At 37.1% G+C, this 25,297-nt stretch overlaps 2 protein-coding genes across 2 annotated transcripts in view; both read left to right on the top strand.

Annotated features, from left to right (window-relative positions):
* The window catches only part of LOC133848639 (chitooligosaccharidolytic beta-N-acetylglucosaminidase), a 31,097-nt gene extending 14,531 nt beyond the window's left edge, over positions 1-16,566 (top strand). The window contains exons 2-4 of the mRNA XM_062284278.1: positions 14,407-14,517; positions 14,698-16,244; positions 16,319-16,566. Coding sequence (XP_062140262.1) covers positions 14,408-14,517; positions 14,698-16,244; positions 16,319-16,500 — 1,839 coding nt within the window. The 5' untranslated portion in view covers position 14,407 and the 3' untranslated portion in view covers positions 16,501-16,566. The remainder of the gene's footprint in view (positions 1-14,406; positions 14,518-14,697; positions 16,245-16,318) is intronic.
* A 345-nt stretch (positions 16,567-16,911) lies between these two features.
* On the top strand, positions 16,912-19,703 carry LOC133848514 (palmitoyl-protein thioesterase 1). Its single transcript, XM_062284130.1, has 5 exons — positions 16,912-17,395; positions 17,454-17,612; positions 18,687-18,836; positions 18,898-19,024; positions 19,094-19,703. Exons 1-5 carry the CDS (start codon positions 17,154-17,156, stop codon positions 19,211-19,213), a joined length of 798 nt encoding a protein of 265 aa, XP_062140114.1. The 5' UTR covers positions 16,912-17,153; the 3' UTR covers positions 19,214-19,703.
* The last annotated feature ends 5,594 nt before the right edge of the window (positions 19,704-25,297 follow it).

Below are 25,297 nucleotides of genomic sequence, written 5' to 3' on the forward strand. Positions count from 1 at the left end.
TAATACAAACTCAACACTATTTTGTGAATCTGTGTACTTTTCACTAGATCTTTGTTCGTAAGAATATATCGTGTTTCATTCCAGTTCGTTTCATACTAAGGCCACTTATTGATGATTCGTTTCACATTTCATCTGATCTTTGTTCGTAAGAATATATCGTGTTTCATTCCAGTTCGTTTCATACTAAGGCCACTTATTGATGATTCGTTTCACATTTCATCTGATCTTTGTTTGCAAGAACATAGCGCGTTTCATTCCAGTTCGTACCTAACTCATTTTATTTAGAGCTCCTATTTCTTTTGCATGTTCTATTCCATCTCGTTCCATAAGCACTTTTCACCAGATCTTAGTTCGTAAGAATATATCGTGTTTCATTCCAGTTCGTTTCATACTAAGGCCACTTATTGATGTGTATTGAAACCGAAGCTATAATTTCTGACAGATTCGTTCCACATTTCATGTGATCATTGTTTGCAAGAATATAACGCGTTTCATTCCAGTTCGTACCCAACTCATTTTATTTAGAGCTCCTATTTCCTATTTGCATGTTCTATTCCAACTCGTTCCATAAGCACTTTTCAGCTGATATTTGCTTGTAAGATTTTATCGTGTTTCATTCCAGGCCCGTTCGTTATGTGTATTGAAACTAAATCTTAAACCTCTAGTAGATTTGCCATATACATACATACATATATATATTTTTGTTGCTTGTTCTATTCTATTTCGTTGCAATCATAAATCGTGTTTCTTTCCAGTTCATTCCGTATTCACTATATTTAGAGCTCTTATTGATGTGTATTGAAACCAAAGCTATAATATCTTGCATATTGGCTATCAATGATATTTCTTTTGTATGTTCCATTCCATTTCGTTCCATACCTTTGTTGATCTTTGCTTGCAGTATGTGGTGTTCCATTCCAGTTCGTTCCGCACTCATTTTACTTAGAGCAAAGCTACAACTTCTGGCTTTGATATCTATGATATTATTTTTGATCACACTCTCTATAAATTCTTGATCTTGATTTGCCTCTCTTTCTAATCATGTGTCTTCTCTCTGAGCTGTAGCTCATGCTAAGCTTCGTCTTGGCCGGCAAATCGTCGTCAGTTTGTCGCTGGCTTCCTTTTTTAATTACTTTTTTTTCCAACTCATTTTCTTTTGTGCCAGGCCGTCAGTCCGTCTGTCCGTCAGTCTCTGACTGTGAGTCCTTGTTGCCAGGACTCGTGCAATGTCGCTTGTCGTTGTCCTTATCATCACTGATGCTGAGCTGCTGTTGTTGTTTCTTTTGCTTGGCTGCATTTCAGCATAAATTCAGTTCCATCTCAACTCAACTCGACTCGTTCTCTACTATTTTGTTCGTCCTGGTCGTCAACGTTGTCCTGACAGACAGCCGCCGCCATGGGCATCTCGGCATCCTCCTTCTCCTTCTCCTTCTCCTTCTCCTCCTGTCCCTTCTCCTTCGTCAGTTCAGTTCCTTTTGCCGCTCCTCCCGCCAGCTGAAAATGACATTGTGACGATGCAATTAGTATTATGAGAATATTTCTCATGTTGTGTGTTTTCACTTTTTTGTTTTCCTCCTCATTCCATCATTCCATCATTTCTTTTTTCTTTTCGTTTCGTTTCGTTTTTTGTTTTGTTTTGTTTTACTTACTTATTTTTTGTATACATACATACATAACTGCATACCCTGTATCCATTAAGATTAAGGGTACATCGATGAAATTGTCTACTTCCGATACTTCTTCACAAATCAATTAATAAATATTCCACGATCTTAAATGAATTTCTTCGCATCACTAGCACCACAAATTCCTATTTTCTATAACTCTATATATATTTTTTTTTTGAAAATGATTAATGAATTTAAAGTTAGAATTTAAAATTTAACCAAATATTCACGAATTTTACCACTTCTAAACGAAAAATCAATCGATCAATTATAGCAAATTTTGTGGTCTTTAGATATTGTTGATATATGTTTAGATTTGTGTCTTTAACCATTAATTACTACTATTGTAATTAGTATTCGCATTCTTCTTGAACTGTTCTCATATTCTAAAATCAAGAATGAAATCTTGAAGAATAAAATCTAAAATCAAGAATAAAATCTTGAATCACGATCATAACATATATTGTCAAAATTGAACCAAGAAGGTTCATGATCAAAATTCTACAAAATTCTGGAATTGAAGATTATATTCATTAAATAACTTTTACCATTACCGACTGCTTACTGAGCTAACATCAACAAAACCAGAAATTAGGTTCTAATTTTATGGGAAGCTAACTTCAACATTTTAAGAAACAAGAACAAAATTATGTGTTTTTTTCAAGATCGAAAAGATCTTAAGTCAAGACTTGCAATGTTCTTTTCAATCTACAATTTTGGACTCAAGATTTCAAACTTCAATAATAATAAGATGTTAATAATAATTATAAGATGTTTTTTTAATCTTCAAATACAAATTTAGTATAAAAAAAATCTTGATTTAAGATTGTTATTTAATGACTTTGTACTTTCCAAGATCAAACAAAATCTTAAATCCAGATCTAGATTTTTGTCACTATGTGTAGGGTATTGTGCAAGTCGATCATTATTGAGTTGATCATTTGTGGCATTTAGATGAATTCCCGACAGATTCCAAAGCCGAGGCGCCAACGTTGTTGTTACAGTTGTTGTCGTATCTCCTCTGCCTCTGCCTCCTCCTCTTCCCTCTCCTCTTACTCCTCCTCCCCTTCCCTCCTCTCCCCCCTCGGCTGCTCCTTCTGCAGCTCCCACAACGCACACAGAGCTAACTTCTGGCGCGCCGTGTGCTTTTGTGTGGCGCTGATTATAATTTTGATGTGTTTGTGTGTGTGTGTGTGTGTGTGTCGGTGTATTTTTATACTTTTTATGCACTTCTCTCTCTCTCTCTCTCGCACCTGCTGTGCTGTGTCTCGCTGTCTTTATTGCTGTTGTTTTGAGCATCGCATTTGGGCGCGTGCAAAAAATGTAATTAACTTAATGATTTCCATAAAGTGCGGCTTGTGGACGCTCAAGGGGAAACGGAGGAGGGGGCGGGGGCGGGGAAGGGGGCCTCGTTTAGGGGGTCGAGTCGAGGCTGTGTTTTTTATCCGCCGCTGCCGTTGCAACCCACATTATTGGGGCAATTAAAATGATTACAAAATGCAACAAAAACCAAAAAAAACGACAAATTTTGTTGCCAAGTTGTTGTTGTTGTTGTTAGTCCTAGTTTCATGCGTAATGCAATTGCTTTGTTGTTGTTTCTGCTGTGGATGATATTTGCTGTCTCTTTCTTGCTAACAATATTGGCATTGCCATTTTGCATTTCCTTTTTTTCCCCCACTTCCGCATCTCGCTTGTTTTGTTTCGCATTCGCAATGACAAATCATAATTAAAAATTCCAATTAACCAGCGTCTTTAGCTCCCCCCTCCCCACCCCACCATCATCATTCCATTTCCACCTTCCACCTTCCACTTCCCACTTCCCATTTTTGCATTCCACATTTCTACATTTCATCATCATCATCGTCAAACACAAATTTCATTGTTGTTTTCCCTGTCCCTTGTGGCTTTTATGAAAAGCACACGAATTCAAGCTGATTTCGGCATGTTTTTCTTTTTCTTTCGCTTTTGGTTTTTTGTTTCTTGTTTTTTGCATTGTCACAGCTTCGAAACTAATGGTTAGGGTAACTGCTAGTTGATCATGCTCCTGCTGCATTAAGTATAGCAACATATTTGCTGAATATCTATCATTTCTTAGCTGCTCCAGTTATAAAATACAATGCAACAATCGTTAAATTCATTTCAATACTAAACAACTGCAAAAGATTGCATTTTATTTCACTAATATACAAATATATTTATTTATTTATTCGAAAAATGAATTTAAATACTATTAAGATAAAAAATAAACAAGTAAGAAAGTTATAGTGGAGTGTACTCGACTGTGGGATACTCGCCACCCATTTTGAATAAAAGAAATATATTTAGCGGTATTTTTCTCAAATATACCAAAAATACTGCAAAATATATTTTAGGCTATTATTATTAAAATATACCAAATATACTTAAAATACTAAAAATATACCAAATGGTATATTTGGTATAGTAGCACCGCATTCAAAATATACCACAGACGGCGCAATATACCAGATTGTCAGTCAAAGCAACTAAGAGCCCTAGAAAGTAGGCGTTTTTGCCCATACAAAAGTATTTCTTTAATAACTTCCACAATTTTAATCTGATCGCAACCAAATTTTCAGGAATCATAACTACTATAGTAATTATGGTATATACCAAAATTTGCAAATCTAGCTTTTACGCTTGTTATTCAATTTTTTTATGATTTGCAGGGGCGGAAGGGGGCGTGGCAAAAATTTGAAACAAACTTGATCTGCGTGCAAACATATCAAATGCTGTCGAAAAAAAATTATAGCTCTATCTCTTATAGTCTCTGAGATGTAGGTGTTCATACGGACGGACGGACGGACAGACAGACATGGCTATATCGTCTCGGCTGTTGACGCTGATCAAGAATATATATACTTTGTAGTGTCGGAGATGCCTCCTTCTACCTGTTACATACATTTCCTGTCGGCACAAAGTTATAATACCCTTCTACCCTATGGGTAGCGGGTATAATGAATGAAGTTTATTCAATTTATATATTTACTCTTAAAATTCATTTCAATGCTATTAAGATCTTTTGATCATTAATTTCTTTCCATATTTATTCATTTATATAATGTTGGTTATACAGATAACCTTTAATTATTTAATATATGGATGAGTGATAAAATGTGTAAAAGTCAAGATTGTCAAACTTTATTAATAATGTTTCCTGCTGACGACTGATTTCATTCTACTTTGACGATTGATTATTTACTATTTACCGATACCGATACCGATAGCTTCGTGCCTATCGACTTGCTAAAGCCAAGCGATGCCGATAGGTTCTATCGACTGACTTCCACCTCTGTTACATTTATTTATTCGTCAAATTCAGTTCAATATTTAAGTACGATGTATTTGAATTTTGTAATTTGCAAAGTTAGACGAGTTTCATCATATCCATTTAACTATTGTTGTCTTAATACAATAGAAATGTATATTGCACTTATTCATCTGGTTTGTTCGTTATTCACAAAAAGGTATTATATCTTTGTGACTCCACCAAATGTATGTAAAAGGTAGAAGAAGGCATCTCTGACCCTATAAAGTATATACATATATATCGTTAACAGACGAGACGATATAACCATGTCCGTCTGTCTGTCCGTGTGAACACCTTAAGTAGATCTCAGAGACTATAGGAAATAAAGCCATATTTTTGTAATGTTTGCACTTGTCTTATTTGCACGCAGATTAAGTTTGTTTAAAATTGTTGACACGCCCACTTCCGTCAACGCAAAGTGAACAAAATTGCACAATTTTGAAGCTAAAATTACGATATCCAAGTACAGTCTTTATGATTTCTGAACATTTGCTTGCGATCAGAAGAAGTTATACATATTTAAAAATAAATGTATATGACAAAAAATTTTATTGGTTGGAAATCTGGCATATTTTGAACTCAATGGCATATTTTAAATATATAATAATAAGTAATAATAGTATATCAATATACCAAATATAGTATATTTTGCGAAATTTCAGTATATGAATTTGGTATATTTTAAGAAGTTATTGCTTTCGTTGAAAATAGGTGCTTGCTTTCTTCATTGCTTCTTATCATCATAATGTAGAATGTTTAATTTCAAATAACATCACTTTAATGTAAATTTCTCGTTCATTTATTTGTTTTGCCAAAAATAATCCAATTTATTTGAGATGTTTTGTGATCATCTTGATAAGGCAGTTTAATTGAATATCAAGAAGTTTTGTAATCTTCTCTCATCTCAAATAAATTGGAATACTTGGAAGAGAAATTTACATACATATGTGACGAATGTGAGATCGCTAAATATTTGAACCAATCAAAGATGGTAGCATACTTTTAAGCTGCACTGTAAATGCATTTTAAGCTATGAATAATAATAATTATACGAATATGAATGAAATGTGATCTAAAAGGTATATAAATAGAGATAATTATAAATATTTACTACATTTAAAGTACAGCAATAAACTTTGCTGTTAAATAAATAAATGTTTTATGATCTCTCTCACTAATTGTGTGCTTTAAGCAAACTAATAAACTTTCTTCAGCTTAGCACATTTAATGTTTGCCATATTTTGCTTAAATAAATCAAGATAATAAGTACATTTGATTAAGCCTAAATATGAAATTAATAGTTGAGCTGATGATGCAACTTAATCAAGTGCTAAACTAATCAAATTAGTCGTAACGCTTATCAATGGAAGCATTGATAACGTTGCACAAAAAAGCCATTAAAATACGCATCAACGAATCAAGAGAAGGAGAGAAAGAGAGAGCGAGAGAGAGAGAGAGATAGAACTGTAGTTGGCCAATAAAATGCATATCGAAATTCAATCAAAATTGCAACAAAATGCATTTTCATTATATTCTGAGGCTGCTGCATAAAAAGAGCTCCAGGGGGAGGAGAGAGGAGGGACAGATGCAGCAAATGCAATCAATATAATTGATACACCAACAGTGTATGTGTGTGTGTGTGTGTGTGTGTGTGTGTGCATTTCGACCGACCTGGTTGAGAGTTCATTGTGGCTGCCAATGGGGAATTGTCAGTGGGAAATGTTGGATAAATGCATAAAATGCGTTATAATTTACAAAATTGATTTGCAAAATGGAAAAGCAGCCAACCTCGATTCGCCCTTCGCCCTTCGCCCTTCGCCCTTCGCCCTTCTCCCATTCCCATTCCCCTTTCTTTTCCTCTTTTCCTTTCTTCCCAATCCACACAAAACTTGCATCTATCTCGCTCGCACGCTCGCTCGCTTCAAACAAACAACTGTAACTGTGGCCGCCATGTTGATTTATTAAATCTCAATGTGGCAACGTCTTCGTTCTTTTCCCTTCCCCTCTCTCCATCCCTCCCTCCGTTCACTCCACGCTGCTGTTGTTGTGCCGTTATTACCATGGCCCGAGACAATGCACACCGTTAGCTCTCATTGTTTACCGAAAGCGAGCCATAAAACTACTAAACAAAACACAGCGACGCGCCCCCTTCCCACCCTTTAGCCACCCCCTTGTCCCCTACGACGCAACAGCAAATGCAGTCAGGCAAATGCAAGAGCTACGAAGTTTGCGAGGAGGAGGGGGGAGATTGGGGTTGTGTGTGTGTGTGTGAGGAGGCTGCGGCAAAAATTAATCAAAACATTGCATAAAGGCAGCAAAAATAATAACAATAACAATGTAGAGCGTCAGGCAAAAAAGAGCCGACAGCGCAGAGCGTTGACAGAACGCCAACCCCCAATCATTGCATCTCGCTCTCGCACACGTCACTAGCGCCATCTAGTGTGCCATCTCGCTCTTGCGCCGCCCGCTCTCATTGTAATGATGATGATGATGCCACTGACACAAAAGCAGCAAACAACTGTCGACAAGGATCTCATTTGTTATACTGATTATGTTGGCGCCTTGCGACAAGCACCCAGAGTGACAGAGACAGCAACAATGCGAGAGAGTGGGAGAGGGAGACAGGAAGACACTGCGAGTGCGAATGCGAGTGAGTGAAATGGGAGGCACGTCAAGACAACAGAAAATAAGCACAACACAAAATATGCAAACAATACAAAGTGAATCAGATGAATACTCTTGCTCAAGACTTGATTTGTGAGGTTAGACACGACATGAATGCAGCCACTCCGATAACAAAACAATATCGATAGCCCAACGAGACAAAAGAAAGACGTATAAAGTTGAGTATTTTGAAAATACTCGAAGTTAGTATTATTCGCAAACTAAAATAGTTCCTAATTAGAATTTATCAAACAAAAGCTGACATTTAAAATAGAAATAATTTAAGGCAGAAATATAATATCTTTGCATATTTAAGTAAAGAGTAAAAATCATCAAATATTTCAATTTATTTAAAATCAACAAAATAATGACACAAAGTAGAAAATAAAATAATAATAATAAAATGTAATATCAGTATATAGGTATAAACATCATTAATTTATGACACTGCAATTCAGAGCTATATTGCATTTAAAATCTTTGTCACGAATGTGACCCGCAAGTGATGGCGAAGATTTCATCTAAAGAGCATTGCATCCACAACCACATCAGCATTAACACAAACACACGCACACACGTACACGTACACAGATTGAAACTCAGACAGAGGCTGAGGCAGTCAAGTTTACGCTAGTTGGCAGCCCCACCAGGAACAACAACAACAAAGCTTTCACAGGCTGTCAGAACTTCCAGCCTACCTTCTTCCTCTTTCCCCCCGCGCATTCCCCCCCGCAAGCATTGCCATTCATGTTGTTTTGTTTCTTCTTCGTTGCCTGTGTGTAATGCAGTTGTTGTTGTTGTTGTTTTCTGTTTCAGTTGCAAAATGAAATCATAATATGTAATCAGAACTTGCTCCCGCTATCTCTCTCTCTCTCTCTCTGTCTCTTATCATTGACAAAATCAGCGAAAGCTTTTACTCTCAATAGCAATTATTGCCAAACATGATTGTAAATCCAGTTTAGCTATCTATTATATCTAGATTGTATCAATTTTATACAAAAAAAGATTAATTAGTATTACGAATGCATAAGTAACATATAATATTATCTCCAATCATTTAAGCAATTAGTTTATTCTTTCATCAAATCATATCTATAAATGTTTGTATACCGATACCGATTAGTATATAGTTATTTTCTTTATAATATATACTTCTAATATTGATCAAATCTGGCACAAAAAATACATTTTACCACCTACAAGTTCAATGCTCCACCATATCAAGGGTTTTATTATAGGGTTTGTCTCTAAAGCTTATCAATATACAGTAGACCTTCCCAAAGTAGAACCACTTTTGTTTAAGGTAATTACAAATTTATATATATTTATATGTATATATATTTTAATTTTTGCACATTTCTTTTTCAGTAAATAATGAATGGAAAAAATGGAAAAAAAAGAAAAAAACAAAAATTGTTGTCCAGTGCAATAAATTATTTATTTTTTTTTTGTTAACTCTATGCAACAAAACTCCAAAATTCACTTCAATTACTTCAATAACTTAATTTTCAAATTTCTGGTAGATTCGAAATTGAAACAATCCCAATAAGCGAGCTTCAACTTTATTGGTTTATCTATTTCTCAACATAGTCCCCAATATGTTTGGTTTCATTTAGTTATCACGACAATAAATAGACTTTCAACTAATTAGATTACAACCGAAATAACATTGCCCAGCTAGATACCTGGTTCTCTTTTATAGTATAATACATATACTGAAAACTCTGAGAAAGGTAACTTACAATTTATGTGTGTCAAAAATGTGGCCAGTTGATTATGTTTTATTAAGTCAGTTTAGAAAATATGGATTACAAATTATGATTTTTTAGACTCAATCTATCAATTTTGGAAGACCAACGAAAGGAAATCAGAAAAACAGTGTCATAAACAATAAAAACAAGTAAGAAAGTTACAGTCGAGTGTGCTCGACTGTGAGATACCCGCTACCCATTTTGAATGAAAGCAAAATATTGCGGTATTGTTTTCAAAATATATCAAAATACTACAAAAATACTAAAAACATACTAAGTGGTATATTAGGTATATCGATATATTACCGCATTCAGACTGTACCATAGACGGCACAATATACCAGATTGTCAGCCAAAGCAACTAAGACCCCTAGTAAGTAGGCGTTTTTGCCCATACAAAAGTATTTCTTTAATAACTTCGACAATGTTTATCTGATCGCAACCAAATTTTCAGGAATCATAAGTACTATAGTAATTATTGTATATACCAAAACTCTAACTTTAAAATTGTTCGATTTTTTTGATTTGCGGGGGCGGAAGTTCTCTAGCTCTATCTCTTATAGTCTCTGAGATCCTGTGTTTCATACGGACGGACGGACAGACGGACATGGCTATATCGTCTCGGCTGTTGACGCTGATCAAGAATATATATACTTTATAGGGTCGGAGATGCCTCCTTCTACCTGTGACGTACATTTCCTGTCGGCACAAAGTTATAATACCCTTCCAACCTATGGGTAGCGGGAATAAAAAACATAGTTCTATTCAAAAATAGAAACTGCGCGTTTTGTGTAATCTATGATATTGTCAGAGTATGAGGAAAACAGAGAGTAAGAGAGCAACATGGCTAAATGGGCCTTGAACTTGAGTCTCAATTGTCAAATAATGAAATAAAAAAGCACACACAACAGTCGGAAAAAAAACAAAAACAGAAGAGAAGAAAAAAAAGAACAAAACTTAATTAAAACAAAGCCAAAGCAATGGATGACAAGGGCAATGTCGAGGGGTAAATTTTAGTGCAATTAATTAAAAAACTAGATATACCCGCACACTCACACAAACATACATACATATGTATGTACATGTGGCATATGTGTAAAAAATCAAATCAAAACATTGACTTTGTAGTCGCGACAAACGCAAGTAGTACACTATCAGATACCCTGTAAACGCTTCCATTGAATGCTTAAATGCGAGACTGCTGCAAAATAATGTCCATGATTGAAATTCATGTTTGTGACGTCACAGGGTATAAGCATAACTGTGCAGCTATTAGCGCGCGCAAAAAAAAAGCAACGGAAAAAATTAAACGTGGTGGCGGCTGAGACCGATGATGCTGTGATTCTGATTTGAGTTTCTCCTTTTCACTTGTGCTGCTGTTGCTGTTCTTCGGTTTGAATTGAAAACATTTTATGCATTTGATTTAATCAAAAGAGAAATTGAATGCGAATGCGAATACGAATGCAGGCACTGTACAAAGACATCGACAACAACAACAACAACAACAACAGCAGGCAGAGGCATTGAAACCAAATGCAAAATGGCATTCATTCATGCAATTTGCATTGTTTGCGGAACGACAACGAATAGAGAGAACGACATGTGCAATAGAAACAGTGAGCACCCCTCGTCCACTCAGACACCTCCCTCCGTCCCGCTCACTTGTGTGTGTACGTAGTACATACGTACCTGCAATCCACAATCCAGCATCCACCTCTCCTCCTTTCACAAACGGCACCTTGCAGCGTTGGCGGGAATTAAAAGCAATACACACACACACACATACACTCCAATGATTCGACGAGAGTTAATTTTGATTTCATTTCGCTGTAGTTAACCCTTGTGTGGATGTGTGTCTATGTGTGTGTGTGTGTGCCTGAAACAATGCGAGCAACAAGCTGAAACAACAACAGCGACTGGGCAATAAACGGCGTGGGTAATCGATAACCAGCAAGATCGATTAATGATAACAGTGTATTTTTGCACAGTTGAATGCATCCATTATCAGCACAATAATTGTTATTATTATTATTATTGTTGAAATACACAAATAATTATTTATTAATTGTTGCTCATACTTAGTGACGAATTGTCGATTTAAGAACATAGAACAGTGTTTACCAAACTGGCTACACTGTTATTTATCAATTATCGGCAAATGCTGCGACTTGCTTTTGTTGTAAAGTAATTACAACTTCGTTGGCTAATCAACTTTGCCATAAGTTTTCGACGCACACACACACACATACTACATGCACTGCCTTGCTTGCTGTGTGTGAAAGGGATACAGGCACACGCATATACACACACACGCACACACATGTATGCCGTTCGCTGAACTCAACGTCCGGATACTCGTATTCGCTCCCTCCCACTACTCCTATCATATGCCAACTTTTTGCTCTTGCTTTTGTTGTTCTTGTTGTTGTTGTTGTTGCTGTTGTTTTTGTTCTTTTTGCTCCAGCTGGCTTTTTATTTTGTAATTTATTTGCCGTTTTGCTTGTAATTTGTTACAGTTTTTAATCTCGCATTGTTCTAAGCAGCAGCCGTTGACTGACAAACTGACGACGGACGACAGACATTTTAGGACCTGGTCACTGACGAGTGTAGAGGGGGATGCGGGTGGTCAGGGTGGCAGGGGAAGGAGGCGCGCAGTGGCCGCAATGTAATCAACGTCATAATCAGTGGCGTCGACTGTGGGCCAACATTTGCATTGTCCCTACTAGTTATCTCCCTCACTCTCACTCTGTCGCTCGCACCTTGTCATGTCCAGATAGTGAGAGAGAGAGAGAGGAGCAAGCAAACAAACAGTTGGAGAAATTCATTAAGCTCGCACATGTGTGCGCTTAGAGATGTGCGGCTGCATGCGTGAAACGTGTAACGTGTAACGTGACTCACGACACCGCTTGCCGGCACTTTGAAGTCGTTTGTCGATAGTTTAGAATACATTAGTTTGCAGTCAATGGAAGGTTATGAGTTGTTCTAAGCTTTCCCTAATTACCTAATGTGTATTTAAAAGCATTTCAACTCCAAGGACTATCCTCACCAGTTTATCCGTTGCCCCCAACGGCTTGCACATTTTTTAATTATTATAATTTTACATACTAAGTCACGCCCACACACTCTCCCTGCCTTGCTTCGGAGCACTACAGCAAAAACAAAAAAAAAAGTGGTGCGGTGGCAACAACAATGGGCCAAGGCGGCGCTATCGCATAATTCATTTGAAAGCGCACAAAAGCGCACATGAAATTGAAATGAAATTGAAAAACATATAATAATGATAATAAAAAGAAAGAATAATGAAAAATCTACTACTGCGTGTGAGTCTGTGTCTGTGTGTGTGTGTGTGCGTTCGTATGCATGCAGATGTGTAAATGCCGAATACAATAAAAATAATAATCAACAATGCCCCACACACACATACACATGAGTTCACATTTCAGTTTTGTGCTTTTTAATTTACTCTCAACTTATTCTTGCCAAGTTTATATAATGGATGAGGGTGTAAAATATGTGGGTGTTTTACAAACAAATATCTAAGAGCGCATTGTACTTGATCGACTCTCAAATACCTAGTAAGCACTTCTATTAAAAGGCACTGATTGCCCAACTCAGCAAGCAGTCATATGTTAATTCGCATATCGAACATACCCTGCTTTCTTTGGTATTTACAGGGTATATTTCCATGGAATTAAATGTTTGCTGATTAAAGCAAGTTTTTCTACTATATGTATGTATGTAATATATTTGATATCAAATAGTCTTGGGATTCACATTCATTTGATTCATTCGATATTCAAAAACATTCTCATCGACCATAATTCAGGGGAAAAACGTGTAGCTAAGCTTTTCATTGCAGTGTTTGGAGTAAAGTTCCCATTAGTTATTCTGTTACTTTTTGGCCCCATCAACCTGTTTTGCATACAAGTGCAGAAATTTCTCTTCGACTTTGCCCATCGACTATTTGGCATGCCAATCGAATCGGAATTGGAATATGTTAACTTTGTTTTATTTTTTAATCAGTCTTGCTGCGAATGCGTGCAACAAGTGGGACATAACAGCTATGCTACAAAAGCAGTGAATGTTCCTATAAGCAAATGCGAACTTTAATTACCAATGCTTAGATAAATCAACTTCGAGTTCATTCATTAATTCCACATAAATATATGCGGCGAGTTCATTTTGCAGGTTGCATAAATTAAGCGTTCGAAAAACTAATTCACGCAGCATATCAGTTGGTAAATAACTCTACTTAAAACAAATCTGAAAATAAATCGCTAATCGTTCCTTGTGAGTTACAATCTAACTATCGACCTGCCGCCTCAATTTTCTTATTCCTTGTGAGCTCCTTAATTTTCAAACGATTCTTCGATACAATCTAACTATCGACCTGCCACCTCAATTTTCTAAGTCTCTTTTGAGTGGCTAGTTTCGAATTTTTCAAAAATCAAAGGGCATAACAACTTCGAAATGTTTGCCGTGAAAGGGTGATCCAGCAGTTTGTTATTGTTGTGACAATTTATTATCGGATCGCGCCCCATTTCGTACGGTACATGACAGCGGGACAGCTGCAGCGGCTGCGCGGCCAATGCTGCGCTTGTTTGCCCCTTCCCCACCATTAAACCCATACATAGCAACCTCATAACCTCCCCCCACCAAGCATAATAACAACAACAACAACAACAAGAACTATGTATATCATATGTTATTGCGCTCTTTGGCTCCGCTTCAACGCCGACGTTGACGCTGACAGCGAGCGAATGGGACAAAAATAAATTCAGTCGATAAGCTTAGTCTTTTTAGCATTTAATTTAGTTTCAGTTTGGATTTCGTGCTGCGCCCATCTGCAAGCGACGTTCTCGCTGACGCTGAGGGTGCAACAACACTTTCGTACACTCATATTATTGTTTTGTTGTTGTCGTTGTCGTGTTTGATTCCGGTATTTTGCAATTATCGGCAATTAATAAACAACGTTAAGCAGCAGGCCAAACGGCAGCATGCAGCTTAACCGTTATCTGGCGATTTGCCTTTGCGCAGCAGTCGCATTCGCTGTCGCCGACGACAGCAGCAGCAGCAGCAGCAGTGAGAGCAACAAGGACGGCAACAGGTGCGTACAGGATCAATAACAGGCGTTTAACAGTGACTGTTTAAGGAGATCCCTTGAAAGCGCAATCGATAAACTTTTTATCGAAATTTGAATTTAAAGTTGCGTACACTTTTAACTATTAACTATTTAACTATTTAACTATTTTAACTATTTAACTATTTAATTACTCACCCCTTTCAGTAAATGGTATTGCGATGCAACCGATCTCTGTTTGCCCGAGGAGGAGGTGCTCACCAGTGCGGTGCGTGCTCAAAAACAGTTTGAAAGTCAGCGCGATTGTCGGCTGTCGTGTGGCAAATACGGTTCCATTTGGCCAATGCCCACGGGCAATTGCAGCTTGTCGCACGATCGCGTGCACTTTGATCCGTGGAAGGTGCGCTTCAATGTGGTGGCACCCAGTCCGGTGACCACACAATTTCTGCGTGAAACGAATCGTTTGTTTGTGAGCAATCTCCTCAAGGAATGCACACGCAACTGCACCTTCAGCGGCAGCAAAGAGGTGCTCGTCAAGGCCACAGTGACCGACAGCAGTCTGATCCTCGACTGGACCACCGATGAGAGCTACATGATGGTGGTGCGCACCACCGACACCGCCAGCTTTGTGGACATCAAAGCACCCACGGTGTATGGAGCTCGTCACGCCTTCGAAACGCTCAGCAATCTGGTCACCGGCAGCTTGGGTAATGGACTCCTGTTGGTGAGTGGTGCACGCATCAGTGATGCACCCGCCTATCCACATCGCGGTCTCCTGCTGGACTCGGCTCGAAACTTTGTGCCGTTGCGGTATATACGCAGCACTCTCGATGCGATGGCGGCCTCCAAGTTGAATGTGCTGCACTGGCATGTGGTGGACACGCACAGTTTCCCGCTGGAGATCACACGTGTGCCCGAGATGCAACGCTATGGCGCCTACTCCACGGCGCAAACGTATTCCCGGGCGGATGCCGTTAATCTGGTGAAATACGCCCGATTGCGTGGCATACGGATTCTGGTCGAGATCGATGGACCCTCGCATGCGGGCAATGGCTGGCAATGGGGTCCAGCGGCGGGTCTGGGCAACATGTCCGTCTGCCTCAATCAGTCGCCGTGGCGCAACTTTTGCGTGCAGCCGCCTTGTGGCCAGTTGAATCCACTCAACGATCACATGTACGCCGTGCTCAAGGAGATACTCGAGGATGTCGCCGAGTTGGGCGCGCCCGAGGAGACCATCCACATGGGCGGCGATGAGGTGTATTTGCAGTGCTGGAATCGCACCGAGGAGATCACCAATGAGATGCGCACGCTGGGCTACGATCTCAGTGAGGCGAGCTTCTTGCGTTTGTGGTCGCGTTTCCATCAGCGCAACGTCGAGGCCTGGGACAATATCAATCGTCACATGTATCCAAAGATCAGTGATCCCAAGCCGGTGATCCTTTGGTCCAGTCGCCTCACCGATCCCCAGCACATTGAGCAACTGCTGCCCAAGGAGCGTTTCATCATCCAGACGTGGGTGGGGGCGCAGGATTCGTTGAATCGTGATCTCCTGCATCGCGGCTATCGACTGTTGATCTCCACAAAGGATGCGTGGTATTTGGATCATGGCTTCTGGGGCAACACCAAGTACTACAACTGGCGCAAGGTGTACGACAATCCATTGCCCTTGGCCAGCTTAAGTGGTCCTCAGGGGCGTCAAGTGCTCGGGGGCGAGGTGTGCATGTGGAGCGAATACGTGGATCAGAATTCGCTAGGTAAGTGCTCAACTATAATACCAATTGGAGTCCTCTTCTTACTTGCTGTCTTTCTCTCTTTGCACTCTTTGCAGAGCCTCGCATTTGGCCCAGAGCTGGCGCCGCTGCGGAGCGTCTGTGGTCCAATCCCAAGTCGGCGGCATATTTGGCCCAGCGTCGCTTCTATCGCTATCGCGAACGTTTAATTGCACGTGGCATTCATCCGGATGCGGTGATACCGCATTGGTGTGTGCTCCATGAGGGTCAATGTCTCTAAGGAAATTGTATTCTTATACGTTTTTTTTTTTGTTTTGTAATAAATTTAAGCACCTTTGAACTGAAACCGTTACTAAACTTTAATTTTGGCGCCAAGCGATCAGCTGTTGCTGGTGATGGAACTTTAACGATTTCAAAAGTATCGATTGCATCAGCGATATTTTTGAAAATCTACTGAAATAGTTCGTTGTGATTGGCAAAATGTTAAGAAAACATTTTAAAAAAAATTTTAACTCGACTTTTACTACGATTTGCTTAAGAAATAGAAGAACTTATATTTTTTGGCTATATATTAATTAACTACCGCATGCAAAGAACTGTTTTTAAGCAATAACACATAGTTAAACGGCTGTGTTATTTAACAGTCCTTCGCCAGCCCTGGTTACCCAGGGCAGTGCATGTGAAACTGTGCAGTTTTGAAACATAAATAAAACAAAGAAGCCGGGCGCGTCCCAAAAATACTTAGCAACACAATTGCAGGGTCATTAAAGTCAAACCAAAGCCATTAATTAAATATGCGTTTAGCCAGCTGCGCATTCTATTTACTGAGCTGTCTCACCTTTGGCCTTTGTCTGGCCAACAGCAGCAGCAGCGGGGAGCGGCAGCGGCAGCGAGGTAAATGGCGCTCCTTTGCCAGTTGTGCTGTGGCACGGCATGGGCGACACTTGTTGTTTCCCCTTCAGCCTGGGCTCCATCAAGAAGCTGATCGAGGAGCACACCAATGGCACCTATGTGCGTTCCCTGAAGATCGGCGGCAATCTGGTGCTCGACTATGAGAGCGGCTTCTTTATACATCCCAACAAGCAGGTGGACTATGTGTGCAAGCAGCTGGCCCAGGATGAAAAACTCACCGATGGCTACAATGCCATTGGCTTCTCCCAGGGCGGACAGTTTCTGTAAGTTGTCAACTGCTGTTGATGTGGTGTTCTGTCAATTCATTGATTTCTCTTTTAGACGTGCTTTGGCCCAACGTTGTCCTTCGCCGCCGATGCGCACGCTCATCAGCCTGGGCGGCCAGCATCAGGGCATCTTTGGACTGCCCAAGTGCCCCACGCTGAAGCAGAGTAGCTGCGAGTACATCACCAAGCTGCTCAACTATGCCGCCTATGAAGAGTAAGTTTAGTCACGCTAAAGAAAACACAGCCTTAGTACCGGGTAATCGGAAAATATCTGGGTATTCGGATTTAATGGGTAGCGATAGGCAACCGCCGAGTTGGTAAACTCAATTTCATCTGTTAGTCATAAGAACACCTCAGCAGTGTTGCCATTTTAGCTAATTTATTGCTAGATCTAGCTATTTTGAAACTGCAAAAGTTATAAGATTTTGTAAAATGCTATTAGCTAGAAATCTAGCATTTTTTTTTTTTTTTAATGCTTCGGCTGCTTTTGGTAGCTCTTTTACCGATAGGATGTATTTTGAGGTTTACTCATAAAATTTGCATTATAGTTCGATTCTGTTTATAGTTCATGTGCGAACTTAGTTCGTTTACTCATTAGCTAAATACAAATTGTGAAATTGTGAAGCAGTGCTGCCAGTTTAGCAATTTAGTTGCTTTAGTTAATTTGCATTTTTTTTTTTTTAAATGCTATTAGCTACAAATTTAGCAACTTTTTATTTCTCTTTTGGCAATCTTAGCTATTTAATTTAAATCCTTTTTATTATGTATTCATTTTGTCATTCACTGCAAAAATTGCGATTAACAGTTTGCAATGAAATCGGGGCTTGTATTTAACCAAGTGGTTCGATTATATGAGCTACTTGACTTCACTGACTTGAAAAGTTAACTGCGTTTCAAGTGTAATATTTGCCCCCTAACAAAATCATAAAAATACGAAATCCTGTTTTTTTTATTTTTAATTTCAAGATTTTATTCTTAAATGAATTAAAAAATGTACAAACATGATGAATAATGCCATTTAAAATATTTAGCAATTTTGTTGGCTATTTTTTGTATAATTTTAGCAATTTTTTTTCTGAAATCCAGCAATTTTTGCTCCAGAGATTCTGACAACACTGTTTGTATTGCTTAGCTTAAGAGCTCTGTTAATTAGCATTCGGCATTGCTGTTAAGCGAACACAGAATGCGACTGTAATGTTAAGCTTCTGTTAATAACGATTTGAGATAATCTGCAAATAATTCAACTAAAAAACTAAAGTTTTTTATATCACTTCTGATTTCCCTTCAGTTGGGTGCAACAGCAGCTGGTGCAGGCGACGTATTGGCATGATCCGCTGCACGAGAGCAGCTACAGGCTGAAGAGCACCTTCCTGGCGGACATCAACAACGAGCTGTATGTGAACGAACGTTACTCCGAGAATCTCAACAAGCTGAAGAGGTAAAGCATCCATACTATTAACTGAGCAGTTAAATAACAACTGTTTGTTTTCTTTTTGCAGGCTGGTCTTGGTCAAATTCCTCAATGACACCATCGTGCAGCCAAAGGAGTCGCAATGGTTTCAGTTCTATGAGCCCGGCCAGGATCAACACATTCAGCCGCTGAATCAGAGCAAAGTGTACGAGAATGTAAGCACATCAGAGTTGTTAAATTTGTAGTCGCAATCGGTTTAGTTAAATCTCTCTCTTTGGTCGCAGCTTGGTTTGGTTTTGCTGGAGCAGCGCAAGCGGCTGCACTTGCTCAGTGTGGAGGGTGATCATCTGGCCATATCGAAGGAGTGGTTCGTCAAGCATCTGGTGCCAATGCTTTTGGACTGAGAAGCCACACAGGGAACAAAGAGCTTTACTAGCAATGTATAAATATAGCCGATTTACGCACGATATGTAATATACAGATCTATATATATATGTACTTATATATACAGTTATACATGTGTAATTTGTAATTTCCATAGTTTTTTTTTTTGCATACAAAAATGTTTTGGTTTTTACCTAGTTTAAATGTTTTTTTCATTATTTTTTACATATTTAATGTTTTTGTTTTAAATTTTAGTTGTGATTGTAGAAAATTAAATATTTTGTTGGGGAGGAAATATTTAAGATGCAAGGCAACGGTGTGTTCCAAGTTCTAATATGATATCATATCAAATTCATATATAGTTATAGTATTATTATTATGATTATAGTTCTATATGTACATGAGGCAATTTTAACAAAAAAAGCTTATCGACAACCATCGAATTATAGCATAATAGGAAAAATAATATATATACATATATATATATAGAATATATAATAAAAAAAAATATAAACAAAAAAAAATTGATGACCAGAAATCCCAGCACAGAGAATCCCTTGACGTCGTTGTTGTTATACCTACGTTGTTGCTACCCATAGGGTAGGAGGGTATTATAACTTTGTGCCGGCAGGAAATGTATGTAACAGGTAGAAGGAGGCATCTCCGACCCTATAAAGTATATATATTCTTGATCAGCGTCAACAGCCGAGACGATCTAGCCATGTCCGTCTGTGTGTCTGTCCGTCCGTCCTTATGAAACACTGGATCTCAGAGACTATAAAAGATAGAGCTCTAATTTTTTTCGACAGCATTTGTTATGTTTGCACGCAGATCAAGTTTGTTTCAAATTTTTGCCACGCCCACTTCCGCCCACGCAAATCAAAAAAAATCGAATAACAAGCCTAATTTTAAAGCTAGAGTTGCGAATTTTGGTATGTATAGTAATAACTATAGTAGTTATGATTCCTGAAAATTTGGTTGCGATCAGATTAAAAATTGAAGTTATTAAAGAAATACTTTTCTATGGGCAAAAACGCCTACTTACTAGGGGTCATAGTTGCTTTGGCTAACAATCTGGTATATTGTGCCGTCTATGGTATATTTTGAATGGTGTACTATATCGATATATCAAACATACCATTTGGTATATTTTTAGTATTTTTGGTATATTTTTAAAATAATACCGCAATATTTTGCCTTTATTAAAAATGGGTAGCGGGTATCTCACTTTCTTACTTGTTTCGCTTTTGGGTTTGTCCTGCGAGTCGATGATTAATGATTCACCTCGGAAAAGTTTCGTTGCGTGAAACTTTGTTGTTTGCTAAGCAAACGATGGCGCTGATTAGTGTTTAGTGTTTTCGTTTCGGGTTTTTCTCTCAGTTAGTTTGTTGTTAAAACTCATTCGTGGCACATTCAACTTTGTCGCAACCGCATACTAAACACATTCGTCAGCCCTCCTTTGCAGTACTATTCACATCCACTTCCACATTTATCCAGGTTGCATACTAAACACACTCAACTGCCAACTGTCAAGCTGGCGCTGCCAACTTAACGCATATCAGCGCTGCCAGATCGCTGTGCAATAATTTATTGCTTTACAATTGGTGCAAAATCCTTACAATGCACTAAGCATTTTGTAATGCAACTATAAAAAAATCAACTTTACCTTCTTGATAACAATCACTCCATTTGTTCAATTTATGGAAACAAAGCATGTGCATTTTGTTAAATTTTTAATTGTTTTATTTACTGTGTACTCTAATTGTTGCGCTATTTAAATTTTTATTTATTATTGTCTTACTTTTACGATTAAATAGAAATTATTATTATCATAATTAGGCAGTCAGAATGTGAAGTTTTGTGTAGAGTGTCTTTATGATTCTTAAAAGTTTGCAATCAGATAATAATATCTCGGAAGTTCTTGAATTTTATATATATTTCTATACTTTGGTTAGCGATTTAGTATTATATATTTTGCAGTCTATGGTATATTTTCGGAATGAAGAAGTATATCGATATATTTATTTCAGATTCTGAAAAGTTTGCGATCAGATAAATATCTCAGAAGTTCATGAATTTTGTATAGCAAAAAAATACGTTGGTTAACGATTTAGTATATTTTGCAGCTTACGGTATATTTTGAATGTCAATATATTTTAATATTTTCTCGGTTTATTAATTCGGTATATTTTTTTAGTATAATACAAATATAGCTTTCGGTATATTTCAGTATTATCTAGGTATATTAGTTTGCTATAGTTTTATATGACTTTCCATATATTTCAGTATTTCACCCTCTTTATTATTCTTTGAAGTTTGCTATCTGATCGCAAAAAATATCTTTGAATTTATTGAAGAAATTATTTGATACAGCAAAAAAAGATTTTGGTTAACGATTTAGTATATTTTGCACTCTATGTATGTTTAAATTGTAATAGTATATCGATATACCGAATATATATTCCAGAATACTTCAGTATACTTTAACGAAATTTTTGCATTTGTTGAAAATGCAAAATACTAAATATAGTTTTTGGTATATTTCAGTATTTTCGGTATATCCACTTGGTACATTTTACTGATAATATCGCAGTTTTGCATTTGTTGAAAATGCTGCATTTTAGTATATTTTCAGTATATTTGGTATACTTTAGCTGTAATATCACAGTAAAGCGACTTGACTATGTCTCTTTTTTTTTGCTATTTCTGGTTTATAATTTGCTTAAATTTTACAGAATACTAAATATTTAGCTGTCAAGTTTTGTGAACATATTCTAAAGGTTTTTCGGCTTAACTGTTGTCAACTTAGGCAATTTAAACTCAATATGTTTTACCTCCTTTCATTGAATGCGTGAAGTCTAAATATTTATTGTGAAGTAAAATATTGAATACTCGTCTTTTTATGTAGTAATATTTTGTGGATGCCAAAACTAAGTTTTATGGTCACGCTTTGAAATACAAATTTCATTTATTAGAGAGTAATTCTTATTTATTTATTTGTTTAAAAAGATAAGATTAATTCAAATTAACAATAAAGTGCTTTCGACCTAATTCTTATTTATAATTCATGCTGTTCTATACTAATTTTTCATTTCTCTCTCTCTCTCTCTCTCTCTTTGGTAACTCGGTCGCTAGCTCTTTCACTCTTGCTCACTCCCATGAACGTTAGTCAAATGAACCTTAGTATGAATGACACGCATTTCCCATAGTTTCCAAAGCTAATTATAATAACTGATTCACAAGATAAATAACATTTAGCTTGGCGGCCCATTATGTAACTCTTGGCCAGTTGAACTCTTTGGCTGTTGTTGCCGTTGTTGTCGATGCGGTGGTGGTTGCGGTGCTGCAACATTGCGTAGAGTGTGGTTGACCCGGCCAAAAGCATGAATTGGGCGGGGAGCAGCCAATGGACTGTTAACAGAACAACGCAAAGAGAGCACTGAATACGACTTTCAAACACTCTTTGATATAAATATTACAACGGTTTAAATGCAGCTAAAGCATGGCATACCCTTTAGGGAACTTGCTACAGGGTATGCGGGGCAAAAGTGAATGTGAATGTGAGCTCGTTGTGGCTGCACTTTAACAACAAATAACAAATAGCAACAAATAAGAAATTAAAATGAAATGTTACCTCGTTTACTGCGGCCGTGTCTCCTCTCTCTCTCTCTCTTGGTCTCTCTGTCTCGCTCTCTCTTTCTCCTTGGCTGTCTTTCTTTGGCCTCAACCCAGCAACGAAACGAAATTAACAATACAAACAAGTGAAAGTGCTCGACTTGGCATTACCCTGTAAAATACAATACAAATATTATTCCCCTTTGTTTAATGGGAATTTAACTATAAGAAAGTTATATATTTAGTAAGTAGTTAGTATATTAGTAGTATATTATGATAGTTGGTAGTGATTTAGTAGTATTTTATGTCAGTTAGTAGTAGGTATATTAGTAAATTAGTAGTTTATTATTTTAGTTAGTATATTTGTAAATTAGTTGTGGTTAGCATATTAGTAAATTAATAGTATATTTTGTTAGTATATTGAATTTTCGTTTTGACTTTTTGTATTTTTACATTTGTATTTCAAATTTTTGGCTCAACAAAATGCATAAGCAAACCCTTATTATATTCACAACGAAAAGAGAAATGTTCGAAAAAGTGTGACCATATATTTAAATTCGGAATTTTATAGCGACAGAAACAGTGTGCCCATATATTTCGAATCTTTGGTTTTTAATAAGATATTATTATCGAAATGCATCGATAAGGATATTTTAAACATTATACAACTTTTTGTTCAGCTGCTCGAAATAAAATTTCCCTAAATTGAAAATAGAATTTGGCCTATTTTGTACAGCATAATTTGTAGTATCAAATTCCAGCTTTGTAGTACTACTCATGCTTCTTAATAAAAGACTCTTCTCCAAAGAAAATTTGCCTTTAGTGTGACCATATTTAAATAAGTTACAAGTTGTAATTAAACAGTTTCCTTTTTAAACTTTTGTCTTAGTCGAAATACTCGAAATTTCTAAAAAAGATTTAAACTTGAAGCTGTTTTGATTGCTCTTTAGTTGCACTTTTCAACCACCAAACTTCTCTCAGTTGATTACAAATTCTCCATTGCATTATCATACCCGTTGAGTGAGATGCATGGTATAGGTATATGGTATGGGTATATGTATGAAAGAGGCGTAAAAGCCATAAATAACAACTGGCGCCTTGGGGCGCTCCACTCTCTGTCTCAGCCTCAGTCGCAGTCGCAGTTAACAAATGAGCACAACAACAATTAAAGAAATGAAATTATTTAACACCTCTTTATGGGCTTTTGAGTCTTACATGGCGTGTGGCGTGCCACACAGCAAATCACAGCACAGGTGGCAAATCAAAGCGATGGCAAAGAGAAGAGAAGAGAAGAGAAGGGAAGAGAGGAGAGGAGAAGCAAAGAGATCGTCTGCAGATCGATTTAAATTTCCCATGTGATTAAGCATTTCTCTTGCACAAAAGGATTATTATGGAAGAGGGGGAAAAGTGGCGAGACAAAAGCGAAGGGAAAGGGGAATGGGCAACGGGAACGCACACAACTCGAAATGAAATTATTGTTGGCATTCGCAATATTATCTAATTTATTGTTCGGCCTCAAAACTATTGAATGTGAACTTGTTGACATACAAACTTTTTTCGAATGCGTTTTGTGTGTCTTTTGTTCTCGCCGAATGAAAGAAAGATTCCACAAATGATAACTTAAGCTCACGCTGATGAAATCGAAACTGTCGCCTAATACCCTGTAATCGAGGTGTTCAGTTATTTGATTGAACAACTCGTAACGATTATAATTTGCATTAAAACAAAAGACTTTTTTTTTGGCTGAAATTTGTTTCCTCGCTCTGTAATGTGAATACAAAATATTGCGAAATTGTTATTGAATAAATTTTGTTAATGCCACATGTTCCATGCTTTTGATGAGTTCAATTTTGATATGTAGTACATATATGTATATTATTTGCAATCCATATTCAATAATTGACATCAACTTAATGCTCTTTATACAAAGAAAACATCTTTCATTAATATACGTGGAAAAAAAATGTTGGATTAAATTTGAAATACTTAAATTCGTTACTAAAATGTAATACCATAATACTTATATGGTATATAGTATATGTATTTATTTAATACTACTGACGAAAAACTTTATACCAAATCGCATGACTTTAAACCGAGGACATCAAAAAGGACATTTACATCAAAAACGCTTACACTAGGTATTAAGATGTGATACTATAATACTTAAATGGTATATAAGTATTTCTTTAATACAACATTACAATACAGTATTTATATAATACGCAACATTTAAGCCGAGGACATCGCGAAGAATGATTCGCGACAACTCTATTAAATAATAATAATAATAATAATAATAATAATAATAATAATAATAATAATAATAATAATAATAATAATAATAATAATAATAATAATAATAATAATAATAATAATAATAATAATAATAATAATAATAATAATAATAATAATAAACATTGTTTAGCAAGATTCGATTGATTTGAAAATTTTGTAGCCTCAATCTAGTATACTAAGTTATATAAGGC

The sequence above is a fragment of the Drosophila sulfurigaster genome, chromosome X (assembly GCF_023558435.1).
Source record: "Drosophila sulfurigaster albostrigata strain 15112-1811.04 chromosome X, ASM2355843v2, whole genome shotgun sequence".
Classification (NCBI taxonomy): domain Eukaryota; kingdom Metazoa; phylum Arthropoda; class Insecta; order Diptera; family Drosophilidae; genus Drosophila; species Drosophila sulfurigaster.